The sequence below is a fragment of the Nicotiana attenuata genome, chromosome 3, assembly GCF_001879085.1.
Source record: "Nicotiana attenuata strain UT chromosome 3, NIATTr2, whole genome shotgun sequence".
Taxonomy (NCBI): domain Eukaryota; kingdom Viridiplantae; phylum Streptophyta; class Magnoliopsida; order Solanales; family Solanaceae; genus Nicotiana; species Nicotiana attenuata.
The window spans coordinates 52,681,465-52,694,932 of NC_031991.1; the positions used below are offsets into that span (position 1 = coordinate 52,681,465).

Consider the following 13,468-nt stretch of genomic DNA (forward strand, 5'->3'; position numbering starts at 1 on the left):
ATTTTTTTTTTTGGCAATTTCTAAATTTCTTTTTTTTCTGCACCACCCACCTCCCCCACCCCGCGCACTAAAAAAAAATATTTTACTTTTTTTTTTGTAATTTAAATTTTTTTTTGTTTTACTGCCCCCAGCCCCGCCCCCCCGAAAAAAAATTTTATATGTATTTTTCAGTTTTAATTTTATTATTTATCGGTTTAAAGGCTCAAAATTTTACAAGTTTCAAAATTATGAGTTCGGAGGTTTATGTGTTTGGAAGTTTACGGGTTTAGAAATTATATAGTTTACGGGTTCGAAATTCCGCGATTTTGAAAGTTTAGCGGTTCGAAGTTTATGAAATTTGTGGGTCCGTAAGGTTGTTGGTTTGAAAGTTTATGGTTTTATGTTTATTATATTTAAATTATTCATGAATACTCTTGAGAAGTCATTTACCTTAATTGGCGTACCAAACACCGGAAAATGAATAAGACTACTACTTGTTTTCCAAGAAAACATTTTCCACGGAAAATATTTTCCGTTATACCAAACACACCCTAAATTTCCATTTAAAAAGGCGATTTTTACATCCATTTGATGTAGCTCTAAATCATAATGAGCTACTAAAGCCATTATAATTCTGAGTGAATCTGACTCATTCGTAGTTTAGTAGAATTCTTAGTTTAGTCAGTAGTTTAATTTTACTAGAATTCTTAGTTTAGTAGATTTCTTATATCTGTAGACTCTAGTTATGCTTAATAGCTTTGTAATAAGACTCTATTTAAAGAGACAGAAGGAATAAAGAAAGGAAGGCAAGATTTATATTAAAAAACAAGAGATCTGGGACTCTCTCTAACGAGTTCTAAGGTTATAGGCTCCCTTTAACGAGCTTATTTATTGTTATCAAAATAGGTCGCTCACAGAATAGAAACAAGGGAAAGGATCTGTTCAACACGGACTTTCCAGTGAATCGCCTGTGACAAGATCCATTCTGCGTGACCATAACAACTTGGTATCAGAGCCAAACACTATGGGCGATCCAAGCAAACGTGAAGAGTTACAGGCTCTCCTTCAAGAGGCGCAGGCTGCCAACGAAGCACGAATAACAGAAGCGGTGGCACAATCTGAATCAAGGATGGTTAATCAGCTGCAACAATTATCGTTACAATTGCAGGAGTTCATTGTTGGGTTTAACAAAAATCAAGGAAAGGATTCTGATGCTGGAGCGAGCAGCAATGTAGGCAACCAACCCTACAGACCAGAGAATCGGCCTAATCAGCTGACAGGAAATAGTGTAGTACCAAGGTACACAAAGCTGGATTTTCCTACTTTTGACGGATCTGAAGACCCATTGATTTGGCTACACCGTTGTGAGAAATTCTTCTCCAATCAGAGAACAAATGAAGTAGATTGTTAGAATAGTCGTGTAAATAGGAGTAAATAACTCTAACCCTAATCCAATATGTATTAGGAGTAGGATATGTTATGTGTGTATATATAGGGCTCATTGTAGCATTGTCAATTAATCAATAATAATATTTTTCTCCCGTGCATTCTCACATGGTATCAGAGCATTAGTGAGAAACATATCGCTGTGCATCATTCCAGCGACTTCCGGGAAGAAAGACCTCGTCGCCGTGCAATTTTCCGGCGACTTAGAAGGCTGCCCGTAATCAAGTCACTTTCTATCGGTGTTGTGCAAAAAAACCAACACCACCACGAGGTAGATCACTCGTCGGTGACCAACCCTTCAAAATTTCTCCGGCAGAAAAGCTGCCACGCGCCCACACGCGCCGGCAGAAGAATTTTTCCGGCGAGCGCGTGACACCCACGCGCCGGCGCGTGAGCCCACTTCCGACCATTTTTTGATGAAACTCCTTCAGGGCAGTTGGATCGTCCTTAAATTCCGAGCCTACCCATAATTTTATTTTTCAATTCCGACCACTTTGGAATTTTCCGGCGAGCTACAGTGATTTTTCCGGCGTGAACAGTGATCCCGGCGATTTTCTGCTTTTTTCCGGCACAATATTATAATGGAATTAATACCTGAAGCTTTTGCCTCACAATCCGCTGGATTAAATGCAATAAATCCAATCCAGATGGTTTCTTTACCGGATTATATTGAGTTCCTTCAGNAAGTTGAAGCAACATCTCTTTCAGCACTTTCAGACTAAGGATCTGGGCAGATTAAAATATTTTCTGGGTATTGAGGTCGCTCAGTCTAGCTCAGGTATTGTGATCTCACAACGGAAGTATGCCTTAGATATTCTTGAGGAGACAGGAATGACAGGTTGTAGACCTGTTGACACTCCGATGGATCCGAATTCTAGACTTCTGCCAGGACAGGGAGAGCCTCTTAGCGATCCTGCAAGATATAGGCGGTTGGTTGGTAAACTAAATTACCTAACAGTGACTAGACCTGATATTTCCTTTCCTGTGAGTGTTGTGAGTCAGTTATGGATTCTCCCTGTGATAGTCATTGGGATGCAGTTGTCCGCATTCTTCGGTATATAAAATCAGCTCCAGGCAAAGGCTTATTGTTTGAAGATCGAGGCCATGAGCAGATCGTTGGATACTCAGATGCTGATTGGGCAGGATCACCTTCTGATAGACGTTCTACGTCTGGATATTGTGTCTTAGTAGGAGGAAATTTGGTGTCTTGGAAGAGCAAGAAACAGAATGTGGTTGCTCGGTCTAGTGCAGAAGCAGAATATCGAGCAATGGCTATGGCCACATGTGAGCTAATTTGGATAAAACAGTTGCTCAAGAAGTTGAAATTTGGTGAGATTAGTCAGATGGGACTTGTGTGTGATAATCAAGCTGCTCTTCATATTGCGTCAAATCCAGTATTCCATGAGAGAACTAAACACATTGAGATTGACTGTCATTTTGTTAGAGAAAAGATACTCTCGGGAGATATTGCTACAAAGTTTGTGAAGTCGAATGATCAGCTTGCAGATATTTTCACCAAGTCCCTCACTGGTCCTCGTATTAACTACATATGTAACAAGCTTGGTACATATGATTTATATGCACCAGCTTGAGGGGGAGTGTTAGAATAGTCGTGTAAATAGGAGTAAATAACTCTAACCCTAATCCAATATGTATTAGGAGTAGGATATGTTATGTGTGTATATATAGGGCTCATTGTAGCATTGTCAATTAATCAATAATAATATTTTTCTCCCGTGCATTCTCACATAGATAAGGTGGAATTGGCAGCATTCCATCTTCTAGGTGAGGCACAGTTATGGTATCATCAAGTGGAACAAGAGTATCCCTCTATTGATTGGTCTGAATTCAAAGAATATTGTGCTCTCAGGTTTGGGCCTCCACTGGGCAGTAATCCACTAGGTGATCTGGTTAACCTTAAGCAAACAGGCTCAATTGAAGAATATCAGCGCCAATTTCAAGAACGGTTAGCTAGGGCCAGTAAGTGTGTTCGTGTTGACCAGCAAGTTAGTCTTTTCACTGCCTGGCTGATCGATTCCATTCGGCTTGATGTTGAAATGTGTAGTCCACCAGATTTGGTTCATGCCATGAATATAGCTCGAGCTTTTGAAAAGAAACAGAAGTTGGTGCGGGCGACATCTTCTCAAAGTGAGACTTGGCAAGGGACTAAAGGCTATTTCAGTACTACTACAAGTTCAACAATTCCAACTCCAAAGGGCAGCAATGCACCAGGTGGTATTACTGAACCAAAGTTGGTAAGTTCATCTGCTCCTTTCATAAAGAAGTTGTCACGAGCTGAAATGGCAGAGAGAAGGGCAAAGGGATTGTGTTATAATTGTGATGAATTGTATTCGATTGGGCATCAATGTAAGAAGCTATTTTGGTTGGAACTTGCTGATCAGGATGCTGAACATTTTCGTAATGCTTATCCAGACTTCGAGCTTGAGGACAAGCTCTTTAAAGAGGAGGGGGTAATGTTACAGACTCATTCGTAGTTTAGTAGAATTCTTAGTTTAGTAGAATTCTTAGTTTAGTCAGTAGTTTAATTTTACTAGAATTCTTAGTTTAGTAGATTTCTTATATCTGTAGACTCCTAGTTATGCTTAATAGCTTTGTAATAAGACTCTATTTAAAGAGACAGAAGGAATAAAGAAAGGCAGGCAAGATTTATATTAAAAAACAAGAGATCTGGGACTCTCTCTAACGAGTTCTAAGGTTATAGGCTCCCTTTAACGAGCTTATTTATTGTTATCAAAATAGGTCGCTCACGAAATAGAAACAAGGGAAAGGATCTGTTCAACACAGACTTTCCAGTGAATCGCCCTGTGACAAGATCCATTCTGCGTGACCATAACAGAATCCTTTCTAGAGACCGGTGAAAAAGTCTCTTTATAGTCAATGCCATCTTTCTGAGTAAAACCTTTGGCAACAAGTCTGGCCTTGTGATGTTCAATGTTGCCATTCGAGTCGCGTTTGGTCTTAAAAAGACCCATTTACACCCGACTCTTTTGCAACCTTCCGGTAATTCAACAAGGTCCCAAACTTTATTCTGTTCCATAGACTTCAACTCATCTTTCATAGCATCAAACCATTTATCAGAATTATTACTTTCAATGGCTTGTGAAAATGAAACTGGATCATTAGCAATTCCAAAGTCAATTTCTGACTCATGTAGATAAACTAAATAATCATCTGAAATAGCAGATCTCTTTTGTCTTTGAGACCTTCTTAATGCTACTTCTTGTGGTTCATCTACTGTAGGTTCATTAACTGCAATTTCATTATTAGTAGTAGGATCATTTATTTGTTGTTCTTGCTGGTTGTTAGGTTGTACAACAACTTCAGGAACAACAAGTTTAGAAGAAGTGCAGGGTAGAGGAACTTGCATCCTGACTTCTTTAATTTCCACATTACGTGGTTCCTCACTCCCACTATTTTCACCATTCTCAATGAACCTAGCATTTCCAGTTTCAACTATTCTCGTACTATGATTTGGACAGTAAAATCTATACCCTTTTTGATTTTTCTGGATAACCAATGAAGAAATCACTGATCGTTCTTGAATCCAGTTTCTTTTCAAGTGGATTATAAATTCTTATTTCTGCCGGGCAACCCCAAATATGCAGGTGCCTCAAACTAGGTTTCCTACCAGTCCAAAGTTCAAAAGGAGTCTTTGGGACTGCTTTACTAGGAATCCTATTTAATAAGTATACGGCACTCCTTAATGCATACATCCACAATGAGATGGGTAAAGATGAATTACTCAACATACTCCTAACCATGTCCATTAATGTACAATTACGCCTTTCAGCCACACCATTTTGTTGTGGAGTGTCAGGCATTAAGTATTGAGCACATATGCCACGTTTTTCAAGGAATTTAGCGAATGGACCAGGGTGTTGTCCAGTTTCGTCATATCTTCCATAATACTCACCACCTCTGTCTGACCTGATTATTTTCACCTTTCTATCTAGTTGTCTTTCAACCTCATTAATAAATACCTCTAAGGCATTCACTGCTTGAGATTTTTCATGCAACAAATAGACATATCCATAACGTGAAAAGTCATCAATAAAGGTGATAAAATATCTTTCCTTACTGAAAGAAGTGACATCAAAAGGACCACATATATCGGTGTGTATAATTTCAAGAAGTTGAGTGCTTCTTGTGGCTCTTTTCTTTGTGTGTTTTGTTTGTTTTCCTTTAATACAATCCACACAAATATTAAGGTCCGTAAAATCTAAATGTGGAAGGATTTCATTCTTCACTAGCCTTTCCAGTCTTTCTTTAGATATGTGACCTAAGCGTTTATGCCACAAGTAAGCTGAACATTCATTCACCAAACTATGTTTGGTTCCAACATTATGATGCAGAGTTAGGACGGTTTCGGCAAACAGATTATCAAGGTTCAATTTGTAGAGATTATCACAAATAATACCAGAACCAATAAGATGATTATGCTTAAACAAACTGAAACATCCATTGCCAAAATTTAAAAAATATCCAGCTTTATCTAACTTAGACAAGGAAATTAAATTTCTTGAAAGAGAAGGTACATAAAAAGTTTCAAATAAGTCTAAGTGACACCCAGTATCTAGGATTAAACGATAAGTCCCGACAGCTTCAATTGGAGCCTTCACTCTATTCCCCATGTACATAAATCTTTCATTCCGATTTATGGTCTGGGTTGTAAGGAATCCCTGCATCATATGAGAAACATGAACAGTAGAACCAGAGTCAATCCACCAAGTATTATAAGGAACTTCAGTTAAATTTGATTCGAGACACGTAAAAGCACAAGGCTTACCTTTCTTCTCGAACCATGCCTTACGTTTCAGGCAATCTTTCTGAAAGTGTCCAGGTTTTCCAAAGAAACGACACTTACTATTCTTGTGTTCCTTCTTACGTACTTGAGAAGAGGACTCATTGACATTATGTTGCCTCTGCTTAACTTTTCCATGTTTCTTTCCTTTCTTTCCAGCTCCTTGATGGCCTACAAGATTAATGGAGTGGGTTCCTTGATTCTTCAGCCTTGTTTCCTCTTGAACCAGCATACCGTGCAGTTCATGCACGTTCCATTTGTCTTTCATGGTGTTGTAGTTCATTTGGAAAGGGCCATACTCAGATGGTAATGAGTTAATAATGAATTGAACAAGGAAATTCTCATCCACTTCCATTCCCAAAGTCTTAAGTCTTGCTGCTATATTTGTCATTTCAATGACATGCTCATGCATGGTACGCGAACCATCAAATTTTATGGTGGTTAAAGTACCCATTAGTGTCCCAGCAAGAGACTTATCAGCAGTTTGAGAGCATTCTTCCACAAGTTTCAGAAGTTCTTTCGCGCTTTCAGTTTTGGGAAGAGTAGTCTTAATGTTGCCCGCAATATTCATTCGTATAAACATTAGGCTTAATCTGTTAGACCTGTCCCAGTGCTTAAAATAGGACCTTTCTTCAGTACTACTAGTTTCAGTAATAGCTGTTGGCCTCTCAGTATAAAGTGCAACATCAAGATCTAAAACTCCAAGATGGAATTTTATCTGTTCGCACCAATCTGAGAAGTTGAGTCCGTTAAAGGTCGTAACAGAAGCGGAGTGCGAATGAAGAGCAAGTGCTGCAAATAAAATATGCCCATTCATTAATGCTTTGAGTTAAAATTAAATATATCGTTAAATTCAGAATGGTTTATGTTTTACTCTTAAATGTATATTGATGTCCACCTTTGGGCGTAACACAAAATACATTTTTTTAACATAATGATGCTTAAAATAAATTTTACATAATTCGATAATTTTAACGTACAAGTTAGTAGTATTTACTATCTTTGGATAAATAAATAAAACTAACGATACATTTAAATTATCGATTTAATGTTCAGTAATTATAAGAACAAACAATCAACCTTTGGGCGATCCATAAATGTCTTATAATCAAGAACTTCAATTTACCCACAAAAATATCCATCATGTCGTTTATAAACATTAAAACTTATGGGTAATTGGGTATAACAAATCATTATTTTTTGGAATTAATTATTCATAATGATTCGATCACTTTGGTGATTAACGAACCTCATGTTTATAATTCCAACGAAATTTTGAAACGGTATTCTTCCAAATATAATTCTTAAGTTTGGATTTTATCATTGAATCCACATCGGCGAATCCAATAAATTCATAAGTATTCTACTGTGTCTAACTAGCGTGATGAATATTGTTTTCACGATTTCACGTTTACTTACTAATTATGAATTCAAGTATTTGAAGCAAATCTTTTACTTGTCGAATCCACAAAGCGAACAGGATCATGAAATCAAATGATAATCAAATATACTATTGGTCATCAACACATAAAAATCAATTTATATCTGCTTCGCTATTACTATTGACAGTAATTGTGAAGTTCCTTGAATACACAATTAGGATTCACAAAATTAAGGAAACGTTAATTTTAGCGGAAAATCATTAGTTCCTAAACCTGTGCTCTGATACTAAATGTTAGGATTTTCTCAATTCTAGATTGTGATTTATAAACAATCTATATAAATCCTTTCAATTATTCAGAACCGTGGAACTATATGATTTTCACATAAAATAGAGATACAATAACTTCAATTAAGAAAACTTACCTGAATCCATGATGTGTTTTCTTAATAAAATTGAGCGGAAGTCTTCTTCAGAGTTGTTGTTCTTGAGAAAATCAGTATTTCTCTCTCTTTTCCTTTTCTATGTTCTTTTCAGAATAGAATAGATGGAGTACGCTATTCTTCCTTTTAATAGGCAGAGAGAGGGACCATCAGTTAATTCCCACTTTCAATCAAAGTGGGTTAGTGGGGAGTTATAACCATAATTAACTTCCCCCACTTTCCACTTTCCATCAAAGTGGGTTAGTGGGGAGTTATGACCATAATAACTTCCCCTAATTTTATCCAAATATTAATTTAACAAAATATATTTATATTAAACCAAAATACTCACGTGGCCCATATTTTACACCGGGTACCTGGTACCTCCCATCAACACAGGTACTCCCTCTGCCCACCAAGGCTTAGGTGGATGGGAAAAAGTTATATTTTCCACTCTGAAGAAATTGTATTCCTAATTGGTAGGAAACATAAAAAAGAATCTTTGGCCATTAAAACTAAAACTGCAGCAAGAACCAACACAATGTGATCAAATAGTAGCAAAAAAACATGCATTGGGGAATGAATATAATGAAGTCCTCCTATATGGATATTCAAAATTTCTATACATGCTCGAGAAATAAATACTGTACAAAAAGGTGTTGAATTACATGCCTGAGCATAAGGACTGTCCAAATTTCCCATGAGAGGAGCTTCCTTGGGCAAACCTACACCTAACGTCCTCGCGAAATTCAAATCGTTTTGGTAGATTTTCTCGAAGAGATCACCATAGACCTTGTAAAAGCCCTTGCCTTTATCAGAGTAACCAGAATAAACTGAATTGGAAAAGAAGGAGAATAAGTCGGGGACAGAACCGGAATTAGACGAATTCGTTGGACCGGAATTGGACGAGAAGAGTATCTGAGAGCGGTGCGAGTCGTACCAAGCGCGCTCCCGCGCGTCAGACAGGACTTCGTAGGCGTTCACCAGCTCCTGAAAGGCAGCTGTGGCTTCGGATTCCGACACGCCGGATTTAACTAGCTTGTCAGGGTGGCGTTGCAGAGCGAGCCGCCTGTAGGCGGACCGGATCTCGTCGGGGGTGCAGTCACGGTTCACGCCTAGGACCTCGTAGAGGCATCTTTTCTCCGACGACGCCATTATCGACGGGAAAGAAAGAAAGACTGGTTTTCCTTTTCTTTCTTTCTTCCTGTTTGCGGTGCTTTTATTAGGGTTTTGTCAATCCGGGGAAATCTGTTTAAGGGACGATGTTTGATATGATAGTTTCTTTCATTCATGTATAAATAAGTAACTTACTCTCTGGGGATAACTTTTATGTGAATATTGAATCGTCCCTATTAAAATAAAAATAGAACTTGTTTCGCAAATCAACAATTTTTTCAATTAAAGTTCATGTCAATAACAACTTTAGTTTCTACAAATTTTTGTTTGGCTTCAACTTCAAAATTTCAAATAACTTCTTTCGTCTTTTATTCAACTTTGGATCCTACAAACTTTTTATTTGGTTTCAACTTCAAATAATTATTTTTCGTCAACTTCAACTCAAATGTAAAATAAAATTGACATATTACATTTGCAGTTCAAATATTCATTTTTTTTTGTGTGTGTGAAAAAACTTAATGCATTTTAACTTGTACACATTATTGAATCTAGGCATAGTTGAGTAATCGATGAAGTTTTTATCACATTAAGTGGGCGTTTGGACATAAGAATTGTAAAATTTCAAGAAAAAGTGAATGAAAAAAAAAAAAGTGAAAATGGTATTTGAAAATTAGAGTTGTGTTTGGACATGAATATAATTTTGGGTTGTTTTTGAATTTTTGTGAGTGATCTGAGTGAAAATTAAAAAATAACTTTTCGAAATTTTTCAAATTTTCGAAAAATTACAAAATGCATCTTCAAGTGAAACTTGGAAATTTTATGATCAAACGCTAATTTCGAAAAAAAGTGAAAATTTTCGAAAAAAATTAAAATTTCTTATGTCCAAACGGGCTCTAAATAAACTTGTGATATATGATTTATATAGTTTTTATTTTGTTCTTAAAACATATGATTCGTAGTTGGATAATATTCATGTTTCAATAAGGTTTCGTTGCCAATTGTATTGATGAAGGCACTTGCAACGTCAACTCGACCATTATCTCCTTGTGCAAATTGCTTTAATAATATTTTGATAGGTTTTCAATATCTTTGCCTTGTGTTTTGATGATCTAACAAACTTAATGTCAAGAATCAGATAGGGAACCTGACTCACTTGGATTACACTGCATCTATCAGATTCCAGCTAAAGGAGAACTGCTACAGCTTCAGGAGCTAGGAACCCAAAACAAGGACCTGATACTCTTGTGGGTTCCTCACAGCAGTACAAAGTCAATTGGACACAGCTGGAAACGAAGTGATTGCCTGCACTGTTTCTGCCGCACTGCACTGTTTCCAGCGCCCACTCATTCTCTGACCAACTAAAATGCTCACATCATTACAAGTGATGTGATCAAGGTGTACCTACAATGAGTTTATACAAAACATCATTCAAGTTACTCAACTCAAGACAATCTGGGCAGTCTGCACAAGAACCAGATTAGGAACCTGATCCCTTAGTGCTCACCTGACAGAAGTACAAGTCAACTATACATTTGGAACGCAACTGCAGAAAATGACTGTCCGCAACCGTACAAAGAGGAACACAACAGGGACCTGGTCCCTTAGGGTTCTTTGACAGAAGTACAAGTCAACTACAGCTGGAAAGCCATTGCAGAAAGTGACTGCCTGCAACTGTACACGCGACAGTGCAACAGACAGTGCAGCAGTCACTTCCCATTGAGAAAAAGCATGTACTGACCAAGATTTGACATCACCATTGTGAATTGACATCACCATGGTAATGTCTTTTGTAATATAACAACATGGTGCATGGGATCTGATCACTTGAACACTTGCAAAATCAGAAAAGGAAACATTCTCTCAAGTGCTCAAGAACAAAACTGTTGCAACCTCAAGGACCTGATCCAAGATTGATGATATCTTAAGTCCTTAGGGTTGTTGAGTCTTTGTTATGTGTTCTTCATTGTAACTCCTATCCTGCTTTCTTAGAAGCGTTGATTAGGAAACCTTTGTAAATCCGTAAACTCCCTGAGTTTATGTTGTGGCTAGGTTTAGTCATAAGCAAAAGCCTTTGTAACCATAGTGTGACAAAGTGACTTGATCACGCCCAACTATGCCTTATAAAAAGGACTAAGCGGACGTTGCAAATATAATTTGAGTATTTAGCCCAGAGTCGAACCCACAAGGAATTAACCTATCAATTACTCTTGTTAGACTCACTAAATTCTACGTAATCAACTTCCCAAATATTTTGAATAACAATTGAGGATATTCTTACTAACTATAACTGATTGCAATTAAGTAAATAAAGACTAACTATGATTAAGTTGTAAACAATTAAGAGAAGGATCTAAGGTTACGATTTCCCCTATTGATTGAATCCCTTCATGTTATGTTTCATATAGATTTGCCTAACCGTCTCTATCAATCATGAGCACTCTTATTACCGTAAATCTCTTCCGAGTAATCACGATAATTTACTAGACGCACTCTCCCGAGTTACGCTAGCTGGCTTTTATTACAACTCACTTAAGATTGCACCCAAGGCTTCGTTATCCCTAATCCCGCCTTTAAACCCTCAGTTATTGATCCCTCATATACTTTGGGAGTGGTGTTGTTCAACAATTACCTAAATATGCTCTCTCTCCCGAGTAATACATACTAGATAGGCACAGCTAATTGAGGATCGTATCAATTAACTACAACAAAAACGTAGTTGAACAAATAGAAAATAAACCGGGAAAACTATATTAACATAACACGAAGTTCATCCTTCAATAGGTTCCATCAAAACCATAGACAAAGTATTTAGCTACTCATAACAAAGCAAGATGAAATCACTAGAGTATTCATAATGTGCAAAATAGAATAACAAAGAGAAGATTGAAAAACTCTAATGGTTGATAGCTCTTCTCACACTTGTTCTTGCCTCCAATTCAGTTTAAAAACAAGTTTAACCTTTGCTTGGGCGAGTTTGTTGAGTTTATAAAGGGTTAGGATAAGTTTCCCCCGATTTACACTTTAGTCACAAAATTTCTGGCAGTTACACCGTCCATCGCGGTCGCGGCAGAACGCGGCACGACCGCGGTGAAACACAACTATTTTGCCTCACGTTCTTGGCCTATCGCGGTCCAGCCGCGGTCGACCGCGGTCGCGGTGGCTTCTTGCCCAGTCCTCCTTTGCCTCTTTCTTGCTTATTTTCGTTTGGGTTCTTCTTGATTGGCCTTATATCCACATTGTTGACTCCAAAACACTCTATTGTATCTTCCTAACTTGGATTAGTCCCTGCAAAGCAAAAGAACACCAATTAGAGTATTTTGTTATCATTTAGCCAGTTAACTAAAAAACGGATCATTCCTTTGCTTTTGGAAGAACCAATCACATACGTGTGTAGAACTGAACATTGAAGAAATCTCAAGAGAAATAAAAGATTCGATGATGTAATCAAATAATAGTACTATGGTTCGAGAGAAAGTAACAGTATCTACTCGGACACTACAGTGGAAGTGTGTTGAATCAAGAACAGACAGTAAACACCTTTATTATGGAAGCCTTATTCTGTCTCCACTTATGAAAGGCCAAGCCGACACAATAGGCATTGCGATGCGAAGAGCGTTACTTGGAGAAATAGACGGAACATGTATCACACGTGTAAAATTTTAAAAAGTCCTACATGAATATTCTACCATAACGGGCATTCAAGAATCGGCACATGAAATTTTACATTTGGTTCATCCTATTGGTGTGACCCATCCGAAATAAGTATCTTCTAAATAAATGTGAGAATTCCAATGAATCCCTAATTGTCTTTTTTTGTTAGCCTATCGATAATTCCCTAAATTAGACATGCTTAATCTAGAACAGAACGTGCAATCCTTGAATATCTGAAATTGTCTAAGTGGAAATAGCTTTCTTATCATTCAATGAGCATTTTGTATTTCATGCGTACCCAGTAAAACTTACAAGTAAACCAGATATAAAGATGGAGACTAGGGTTGCTGTTTCCATTCTTATCATATTTATAAAATTTCAAGATCTTGCTTTGACAATGAAATTCTGCCCCCGGTCCCCTTCATAAAATTCATAAAAAGGGATAGATTTATTGATATATTTATTGGATCCATCGAATTCATTGGATCCTTTCCGCGCTCGAGAATCCCCCCTTCTTCCACTCCGCCCCGAAGAGTAACTAGGACCAATTTAGTCACGTTTTCATGTTCCAATTGAACACTGTCCATTTTTTATTATTCTCAAAGTTCGAAAGGTTGCCCTATTCGGGAATCTCCGGATCTATGCTTATTT

The 13,468-nt window shown here is 37.4% G+C and overlaps 2 protein-coding genes across 3 annotated transcripts in view; both read right to left on the bottom strand.

Annotated features, from left to right (window-relative positions):
* Window positions 1-9,351, bottom strand: part of LOC109223763 (DNAJ protein JJJ1 homolog) — a 14,152-nt gene extending 4,801 nt beyond the window's left edge. The window contains exon 1 of one of the 2 annotated variants that reach the window (XM_019388183.1): window positions 8,723-9,351. In XM_019388183.1, the coding sequence (XP_019243728.1) occupies window positions 8,723-9,205 (483 nt within the window). In that variant the 5' untranslated portion in view covers window positions 9,206-9,351. The remainder of the gene's footprint in view (window positions 1-8,722) is intronic. The other variant, XM_019388182.1, reaches the window with a different exon arrangement.
* LOC109223764 lies at window positions 5,934-6,669 on the bottom strand. Its single transcript, XM_019388184.1, has 2 exons — window positions 6,233-6,669; window positions 5,934-6,125 (listed from the first exon to the last, which is right to left on the bottom strand). The coding sequence occupies exons 1-2, from the start codon at window positions 6,657-6,659 to the stop codon at window positions 6,091-6,093; spliced, it is 462 nt and encodes a 153-aa protein (XP_019243729.1). The 5' UTR covers window positions 6,660-6,669; the 3' UTR covers window positions 5,934-6,090.

Coding starts and splice junctions, on each gene's coding strand:
- LOC109223764 (XM_019388184.1), bottom strand. CDS start 6,659: ATGCATGAGCATGTCATTGAAATGACAAATATAGCAGCAAGACTTAAG. Junction 6,126..6,232: donor GGCATGGTTCGAGAAGAAAG/GTAAGCCTTGTG, acceptor CATATGATGCAG/GGATTCCTTACAACCCAGAC.